The sequence below is a fragment of the Plectropomus leopardus genome, chromosome 22 (genome assembly GCF_026936395.1).
Source record: "Plectropomus leopardus strain MGB_pleo_1.0 chromosome 22, ASM2693639v1, whole genome shotgun sequence".
Classification (NCBI taxonomy): Eukaryota; Metazoa; Chordata; class Actinopteri; order Perciformes; family Serranidae; genus Plectropomus; species Plectropomus leopardus.
The window spans coordinates 22,907,581-22,917,551 of NC_142197.1; the positions used below are offsets into that span (position 1 = coordinate 22,907,581).

A 9,971-nucleotide genomic window follows, 5' to 3' on the forward strand; every position below is an offset into this window, starting at 1 on the left:
AGAATGTTAAGTGTAACATAAAACATAATTTTTTTTTGTCCAGTGAAAATGATTATTTACGTCAAATGTTGGAGAAAAAATGTTGTGTTTCTCAATGCAAGTGAGATTCTGCTGCTTGGAATCCCATCATGAGGGGTTTAAAAAAATATTTTCATTTTAAGACTTTAAGTTTGTTTTCATGATGAAAGGAAGAAAGGCACACCTTCATGTACAAGATCCAGGTTATTAAAAATCTGCCTTTAATTTCACATTTCCATCTAATAGTCTGTCTTCCCCTGAACACACATCTGTCTTAAGAAAGAAGAAAACTATATTTTGAAGCCTATAAATACCGACCATAAAAATCTGGACAATAGTTACAAAGACAAATGAAGCAGACAAGGGGAACATGTATAACATTAGCTGCTGGTTGTCTGTTCATCTCCCTCGAGTAAGAACTGGTCACCCGATTGAAGATTACACTTGGGTGCAAACAGGAAATCCTCTCAACAAAAATAGTTCAACAAAAAAATGTCCATAGCAGTTTGTGATAGAATTCATTTAGATCCAAGCACACACTGCATCTTACTTCTCATCTTCCTGCACCCTTAAAGAGTTCTCCATCTGTCCAATGGAACTGCCTAAAAATACCATGTGTCATGGTACACAGTACAGCTGTGTTGGTCTAAGTCTGTTGTTAGCCTTTGTTTTTTGTTTTGCTCTTTTTCTTTTTGTCAGTGGTGCTGCTGGTGGGGGCAGCTGGGTTCACTGGTGGAGCCCCCAGCTTCTTGGTTTTGGCTTTTTTCACTTTCTCCTTTATTGCTTCGATGTCGAGCTTGCCTTCTGATTGAGCTGTGACACAAACAAGAAGATAGCGGTTAGCTGGACTATCACGGTGCAAAGACAAAGTTAATTTGTTCTCATGTAAAAATGTGCTCCATTTAATCTACCTTTGGTTGTTTTCTTCATCAAAGGCTTTTCTTTAGGAGGAATGAAAGCTTTGTTCCGCTCTTCCTGCTTCTTGGTCAGTGCCTCTGCTTGTTTCACCTGAGAAAAGGGAACAATGATTGTCACACTATTGGCAGTTCTCAGAATATGACGTAACAATTCCTTTAGTCTTTTAGGCTGAGTTTCTGCAGCATTTTGCAGAGACTCTGCATCCATTAACCACCATGCGATCGTATGCTTTCACACATCTGTCAAGTTGAACTTGCAGTTCACATGTCTGTGAAAACATGAATACCTCCCACATAACCTCCCCCCAGCAGCACAGATAATCTATGCAATCATGACATTTTTTCTTTTTTTTTTTTAAATCACCCAAGATTAGTGTCACCAATACATTATCTGACCTTCCATTTCTGACATATGATGTTGAGTATTGGCCAGGAAAGTGTTTTGTAGAACACTGTGATGTCACAGTTGACCTTCTATTAATCTTTCGTACAAAATTTTGACGTGCAAATTCTGAAGTTATGGCCAAACATTTATTTTATGACCACCAAACCTTTAACCACCAAACTGTGGTTGGTTTATTCTTGAGTCCGTGTGGTCACTCGTGCCAAATTTTACAAAGCTCCTGCGAAGCCATCTTCAGATATTGCATTTACTAGAATGAGACAGATGCAACTTCACAGTGCGCTTGATCTTTGACCTTCAAACACTAACTTCTAATTTGTTCATTCCAGAGTACAAGTGAATGTTTGTGCCAAATTTGAAGAAATTCCTACAAGATGTTCTTGTTATATCGTGTTCAAAAGAATGAGACAGTAGAGGACACAGTAACATTAACGTTTGACCTATGACCACAAAAGTTTATCCTTGAGTCTAAGTGGATATTTGTGCTAAATCTGAAAAATGTGTTTTTGAGATATTCTGCTCAAAAGAACGGGACAGACAGACAGACGGATAACCTGAAAACCAGGTGGCCTCTACTGCCGGCATGTAGTCAAAAAGCTGGCTGGATATCATTATCGTGATGACATTCATGTGAAGAGACACTGCAGTCCAGTAGGAGATTAACCCAATCAGTGCTCACCTTGATCTCTTCCATCTTCTTCCTCTTTTTCACACTTTCACGCAGGAAGAATTCTCCTGTGGCCAGCTCCTTGTCAACCTGAAAAAAAGAAAATCCACAGAGTTCAAAATTATGTTCAAATAAACAGTCTTAATATACAAATTCGTTTCAGTAACAGGGTATAAACAAAGTAAAAACTTTACTTTCTGTTGTTAGCTTAGACTGACATCAACATTTACCTTTAAAATAGCTGATTTTAAACTAGTGCTTAATGATATAACATATAATTGTATAAGCAAGTGAGCATACATGATAGACTACTTGATATCTTTAGCAAGTAATGTTACTGTGGTCTTTATAGACCACTTAGAGGCTGTAATTAAGTTACGCATGTTAAAATAAATGTATTTTCATGCAAATGTCTTACTGTGCTCTCTGGCTGTGCTGGAGGGAAAGGTGTGTACTCCTTCTTCATGCTCTTCTTCTTGGGCTCCCTGCGCTTGGCCAGGTTCTTGTGGCGGAACTTGGGCAGAAAGCGTTCCCAGCTCTGCACCCGCAAATCGGGGTCTTTGGAGAGCTCTCGTTTGATCATCAGTGTCTGATGGCGTCAGGGAAGGGGTGTGGGGGTGAGGTCGGGGGAAGGTGATTGGTGGTGGGGTGTCATAGTAACAAAAATGTGATTTGATGCTGCAATGTTACGCCATGTGCCCTTTCTTCACTAAAATGCCATTTTATTACCACTGTATCTAGTCTCCACAACAGCTGCGTTGCCATGACAATGCCCCATGCATTTTATTACTGCATTTATCAGGACAGTGTGTTGTCACAGCAACTACTTCTTTTTTTTTTGCATTATTCATTTACTGCATTAAGCTAGAGACAAAGCTACATGTCAAACTAATACTTCTGCATTTGTTTTATCAAAACTGCATTTTAATTTGAAGGTGGGCTTTTACACAAATTTAGTACATATTGGGTGTTAAAAACATCCCTTGACATGCTGAAATATATTGTTTTTATGTAGCCACAGCCATTTTGTTAGTGTTTAAACCCTCTGTATTTCAAGCTTTTCTAGCCAGAAATATGGCGAGAAGCAATGAATTGTTATAACACCTGTCATCAACCATGCAGCTGGTACAAACAGGTAGTTGTTGAAGAGAACGAATTATGCAGAGTGTCTGCAGCTCTTTCATGCCCTCAGCTCCAAGTTGAGCCAGCCTTGGCGTCCAAACTCAGAGAGATTTATTTCAGTCAGGAAATCAAGAACAAGGATGGAAACATCTTCACTGGGCATTTTTGCACTTTGTCAAAACATTTCTATCTATCTTGTTTTCTGGGCTGTGGCCCAGCAGAAAGCTGTCTAACCAGCCAGGTCTCTGTCGGCTGTTCAAACTAACCTTGATGTTGTAGATGGGGTGAATGTTCTTCATTGTGTCCATCACCACTTTGCGTACCTGAACAACAGAAAACAGATATTATTAATTAGACATTAAATAAAATGATTAATATAGATTAAGAATGTACTTTCTAAATAATTTACAAATTCATTAAAAACCCGATATTATGAAATGTTTTTGCATAATTTATTTTAACTGAATAACAATAAACAAATTTGGAAATTATTTTTGTTTCAAAATGCCCCTTTGAAACCTGGATCAACATCAGTTTATTTTGGAACAAAATAATTTCAAAAGCATGGTGAAAAAGGCAGTGACAATCTAGAAATGTCCCACAAATTGCAACAAATTAGGTAAAAGTAAAGGGTAACAAGAAAATTACCTGATAATACATATAGAAGACAGAAGATGATTATGGGAAGATTATCACCAAAAAAAAGAAAGTGTAAATATAATTACAATAAATTGTATAAAAAATGTTACAGAAAAAAAAAAATCAAATAAATACATATGTACATTTTTCGTTTTCAGCATTTTTAGGTCATTTTCCTTTTTTTCCTTTTCTTTTTATTACCAATTTTCGGGTAATTTTTATTTACCAGTAGACTCCTGTGAACATTCAGAAGCTCTGTGAGGTTCTTACCTCCTTCAGGCCGTTGTAGGGCCCCAGGGCCGACACGGTGTTACCCTGCACCATCACATAGCAGCTGGTCAACAACTCTAACGCCTAGAAGAAAATGAGCAGGAAATCAAAGTCATTAAACATTAAACTTATATACTATATTGTTGAAATGACACAAACACTCAAATATTGTGGTTGATGAAAAACTGCCACACGGTGACATTTATCCCAAAATGCAGTACAGAAACCACAGACAGATGAGTCTATTAAGTATATTCAGTGCACACAACACTGTGTGCTTTCTTTATAATGCAGTGCAGTGATGATGGTGATGACACAAGAGGGAGGTGGGGCTTGCAAAGGAAATTTGTCCTTCTCTCATTTCTGAAGCGGTACGGATTTTGTTTACTTTGCTTTGAATCTGTATGTTTCCATGATGTTAGAAAAAGTCAAATTACTGTGTTAGACCGATTAAACTGGAGTTTTAAAATACATGTAAACGTATCTGAAATCGTACTAAATTAATTTCTTGAAATCAGACTAATACACCAAGCTAATGTGATTGGAAGTCGAGTTGTTCTGTCATGTAAACACCTCAGTCTGATGTAAACTGGACTTCTTCTGCACGTACTCCTTGTTGCCTCTGGTTTGGGATAGGGACTGTTCCTTACTTATGAGGGGGGAAGAGGTGCTAAATGGTTAAGGCATTAAAAAAATATAAGAACTGAGGAGGAAATTGTGTTTTTAGTTTTGGCTATGGAGAGAGACATATAACTTGAAAAAGGTAGTATTTTATATTTATTCTAAATTAAAAAAAGTCACACCCCCAGCCACTCCCTCCTCTGATAAATAAAATGCAGTCCTACATCACCAGCACCGAAGCTAAGCTGAGTACTGCTGTGGATGAGCGTGAAGCATAACATACTTTAGCCACATAAAAAAATAATCAATATAATTTTAAGTGTGCACTGTATTTGAATATTTGCTCCTCTTCATCTTCCACAGCAGCTGATGGAGGCAGGGCTAGTGCAGCAACTCTGCCGTTAAGTGGAGTAAAATGACTGTTTTGTCAGTGGATTTTGGTGTTTTTTATGTAACTGCTTCAAATCCCTGTTGTAGAGGGTGTGTTACAGCATGGTAAAGCAGTGAAAATGTTCTAAATACAGTGTATGCTTCACAAAAACAAAAAAATGCAATTTTCAACTTGCCAAAAAGTAATTGCAGCTGCTATCTTGTTACTGAAAAGTTGTAGCATAAATGCTTGATTGCATTCAGAGTGAATATATTTGGCAGATTATATCTCACCCAGTCCCTTTTCATCTGTTAAAATACCCTAAAAAGACCAATGCAACAAAAAAATGTAATTTTAAACTTGCCAGAAAGTGTCTGCAGCTGCTATCTTGTTACTAAAAGGTTGTTTCTGCATATGAATGACTTGATTTAATTCTTTGGGGGGCAGGGGGGTATTAAGTTATAACTGGGATTCTGTCTATAGCAAAAAATATAGGTCTATAGCAACTACCTGAAAGAAGGCATATCTCCACCTGCCACTGCATACTGCTGTCAATACATCAACAGCAGTGCTTGTATACTCAAATGAAGACAATTAAATGGCCTAAGGAAGCAATAACCGTAGCTCTACTTAACTGTGCATGTTATTGTACTGAGTGTTTATCTTTCTCCTTAACTAACTAACACATATGCACACTTATACGCCTTTGCACACATTCACACACACCTTAAATGCACAGTCAGCAGGTAGCATATGCCTGCGGCAGCATGCCCTCAGCAGAGCATGGCCATTAAAATCAACTAAAGCTGCTACACTGACCACTGAAGCCGCATGCACCCACACAGGTAATGTACTGCTCATTCTTATTTTAGGCTGCTGGATTGTTTTTGCATGCAGCTCCACAGTACCCTTAATATTAATAGTTATCTTTAATATTTGCTAGTAAGCAAACCTACTGTTACTTGTTCCCAACAGGTGGATATTGGTGTGGGACTCACTTTTAGGGTGGAGCCCTTGGGGCCGATCAGACGCTGTCTTCGCTTCACAAACCGCTCTCTGTTCCTCACCAGGGTCCCAATTTTGATGATGTCACACGCCATGTCATCCTGTAATATCCGTACAGCCTGGAAGCAAAAAAAAAAAAGTCTAAACAGAGGGGCAAAACAGCATAATAATTAGAAATCAGCATCACTCATGTGTTTGCCACTGCTGTCATCAAGCATCACACTTTTCTAAAAGCGCCGTGTCAGGTGATGGTTACCTGCTCGAATGGGACGCTCCTGGCCAGCAGCTTGATAAGATCTCTGGCTCTAACGATGGCGTACGGGTCAAAAGTTTTCTTTGTTGTGCAGACTGTGATGCTTCCCTCTATCAGGTCCAGAGTGGCTTTGATATGCTGACAAGAACAGATATTCATGTTAACTTCAATACAAAAAATGTGCTTTTTTTCATTTCTGCAGAAAGTCAGTATATTCCCACAGCAGTCTATCACTAAAACAGCTAAGATCAAGGCTCGTGTTCAATAATTGTCATTTCATCCATATCTGTGAGAACACATACAGTGGAGCAAAATTACATTCCTCTGGACCAGTATGCAAAAACAAAAAGTAAATAAAAACAGCGACAGTTAAAAGACACTGAGCAATGGTTAAAAGTTCCTGCCAGAGTTCTACTTCAGCTAAGTTTACATCCACCTCATGGAGAATCCCTCTCCTTACACTGCCACCAGGATTAAAGCATACAGAAGTACAGACAGTTACATTTATTTTAAACCTGAATATATTATAAATACACTAACTATGGATCAGGGTTCCTACAACTTAAGGCAAATTAAATGTAATACTTTTTAACACTTTTTTTGTCAGTTGTCACACTCTGTGCGTCAGATTATTCTACTGCTTTAATACTCATCATGAAGAGTTTAAGAAGAAGGATCTGGTATTTTTATTTAATAGACGCTTCCAATTACTTGCAAAGACAGAAAAAAACAATTAGAAAAAAAAAACAATTTTCAATGTCTTTGCATTTTAAGACTTTTTAAAGATACTTCAAGACATTTTGATACCAATTAAGACCTTATTTTTAGATTAATGAATTCAAAGCCTTTTAAGGATTTTGAAGGCTCTGCAGGAATCATAATATGGAGAAGTACCCCATACAACCCCACTTCAAAAAATCCAAACTATCCCTTTAAGTGACTGATGAAACTGACTTCCATGAGCATGCAAACATATTTGTCCAGTAAAACTGACTCTGATTCAGAAATGTTGTGGTCTGTTATCAGCACTTGTGAACTTACTGCCTCTCCTAAGGCCTTCTCCACCAGCGGCCAGCACTCTTTCAGGTAGGCTTCTCTGTATTTGGGGAAGAGGGTGGCAAAGCTGCTCTCCTCCAGCAGGCCTCGGGGATTGTCGTCTTTGGTGAAACCTGGCTCTTTCCATCCATCAGGAACAGTCAGGAGTTCAGATTCATCCACTGCAGGACAGAGACATCAGAACCACGGGAAGTCTGACAGCTATTATTCTAGGGCTGCCCTTTATAAGTCATATCACCAGTCTGAGACCCTCAGTTGATTGAGATTGCTTCAAGTTGAGCAGTTGTTTTATTTTGAGCAGTTTACTTCTGGGGATGTTTTGGTCTCCAGATTTTGCTGAGGCGTGAGTGTTCTTGACTTTCACAGTATCTGTGACAAACTGCAGCGGAGCAGCTAACTTATGGTTTAGTGCTCTGCGAACTTGAATGAGGATAAAATGACTAAATACTGCTGTTGTTCTAGATTTTAAAAATGGTATTAAACCTAATGGATCAAATTCCTATGTAACATCAGTCATTTCACCTGGGTTGTTCAGTTCAGTTCATACTTTTTTACAGCTTTTTTTTTTTTTTTTTTCTTTTTTTAGTGTAACAACTTGTTACACTAAAAAAAGTATGAACTGACTTACAGACTCATTCCTCAAGTAAGTCAACGGGCAAAATTTCTGGCAAGGCATCGCATGACAGACTGGGAAATTGTAACATCCGGGTCGCACTGCATGTGTATGCAGCACATGACAGTAATCTCACTGAACTGCTGCACCTGGCAAACTTTAAACTGACAATACTGTTGCTGCAATGCTGCTGCTGCAATTACTGTATTTCCACAATTAGGAGCACATACTCAACTCATTTATGAGTCCCTGCAAGCCACTGTGTTGTTAACAACACTGTCCTGCAATTATGTCATAAGCCTTGTGCCAGTAACACAAGCCACAATCCTGTTGACAGAGATGTTGTCAACAGGCTTTTATTTTGACACAGAAAAATCCCTCACTGCTCTCTAAATAGTCCACTTGAGAGTCAGCAGGGTAATGGATGGGTTGTCACTTTGTTTTGACTTTGTTTGTTTTCATGACCCTCCCCTAAGATACAAATACAGGAAATTACCTGATTTCTTTCTTTTACCATAACATAATTTAAGTTTTTCCTAAGTTTTTTTAAAAAAAATAATTGCAAAAACTGTAAATCCGTTGTTAGAAACACATTTCCAGGTCATTTCCTTTGACACCTTTAACTCATTTAATGCACTTTTTGGGTCAACTTCTTAAAGGTGAACGTCCCCCGAGACAAATTGAAAAAACGTAACTTCGTCCTCAATGCTTGCCAGTCTCTTAAATAACGAACAGTTCCTAAAGTAACTAGTTCACAATTTGGGGTCTGCTGCACAGCTCTTAAAACTCTCACAGTGAATAAAATAAAATAAAACAAAACACAGACTCTAAACTGTTTTAATTTCTGTCGTTTTCCTTGGTGTGAGCTCAATACGGAGCTAACAGGGGAATGAGCTGACTTGCTAGCTTAAAGGTAATGTACGCGTGCAATGCAACTAACATGTAAACATACCAATTAGCCGACAAAATTAAGCTTATTAACACACTGAATGTACAAGTGGGGATCAAGTAGTAGTTTTGAACTCACCAGCAGCCCAAACTTACCTTGGTTTTTTGTCTTTTTCGATTTTTTTCCTGTTTGAGCTTCACTCACGCCGTCTCCCGTCGTGGAGGACGCCATTGTTGTTGGAGAACAGTCCGGAAGGCATGGCCCGCCCTTCTCTGCCGTACTCTGCCTCTGATTGGTTTGTTGCAAATGTATATTCTTACTGTAACCAATCACAGTCCTATTTCCGAAATTTAACCAATCCATCCTGGTGCACCGAGAAGGTAGAAACCAGTTAGAGGGAGAGGAAGGCGGGTCATGCCTTTTTTCTCACAACTTTATTGAAAATGTACAAAACAAATGACAACAATGACTGACTGAAACAACGTAAATCAGATTCAAACTCCTTATAATACAAGATTGAAAATGTGAAAATAAAGAAATCAAAGTTTAAAATAGTTTATGTACAGTTTAAGCTCATTTAACCCTGGCTTGATTTATTTCAGTGACATGGGAAGAAGTAAGAAGTTACAAGAAAACGACCTGAAATTTAGCAACAACAACGAAAAAAAGAAATAAAGAAAAGAAAAAGAGAAAATGTGAAAAAGTTAAAAAAAACAAAAACAAAAAAAAAACAATGAATAAATAAATGAATCAATAAATATTTGGATAAAGTCGTTTTTTAAATAATGATAATAATAATAATAATTTCAAATATATTTCTCTGGATGTTTTTCCCTATTTTATTATTATCTTCTTTTCAAAAGAAATAAAACTAATTTTCACAGGTTTCAAAGGTTTAAATGCATGTGACAGGCGTCAGCACCGTTATCATCACAGTTATCTGCATGAATGCAGCATAGGAAAACTGATGTCCATCCAGGTTTCAAAGGGTTAAGGAAAGAAAAAAAATACATACAATACAAGGACTTATTGTCATTTACAATTTAGAAATGTGTTTCTTCATTTTGGGGGGTATAGAGTAAGTAAGTTCTTAGTTTATTACCAAAAAAAGAAGGGAGAGGTTGGACC

At 37.8% G+C, this 9,971-nt stretch overlaps 1 protein-coding gene across 1 annotated transcript; it reads right to left on the minus strand.

Annotated features, from left to right (window-relative positions):
• Positions 1-218: 218 nt before the first annotated feature.
• Positions 219-9,155, minus strand: krr1 (KRR1 small subunit processome component homolog). The gene is made up of 10 exons (XM_042511211.2): positions 8,999-9,155; positions 7,327-7,502; positions 6,289-6,423; positions 6,026-6,151; positions 4,037-4,120; positions 3,394-3,450; positions 2,424-2,594; positions 2,018-2,095; positions 930-1,026; positions 219-831 (listed from the first exon to the last, which is right to left on the minus strand). The coding sequence occupies exons 1-10, from the start codon at positions 9,072-9,074 to the stop codon at positions 677-679; spliced, it is 1,155 nt and encodes a 384-aa protein (XP_042367145.1). The 5' UTR covers positions 9,075-9,155; the 3' UTR covers positions 219-676.
• Positions 9,156-9,971: the final 816 nt, after the last annotated feature.

Excerpts from the sequence above, each read along its gene's own strand:
- krr1 (XM_042511211.2), bottom strand. The coding sequence starts at position 9,074 with ATGGCGTCCTCCACGACGGGAGACGGCGTGAGTGAAGCTCAAACAGGA. Across the intron at positions 6,152-6,288 it reads GGAGCGTCCCATTCGAGCAG|GCTGTACGGATATTACAGGA; the intron begins GTAACCATCACC and ends TTTTGCTTCCAG. Across the intron at positions 1,027-2,017 it reads AGAAGATGGAAGAGATCAAG|GTGAAACAAGCAGAGGCACT; the intron begins GTGAGCACTGAT and ends CCCTTTTCTCAG.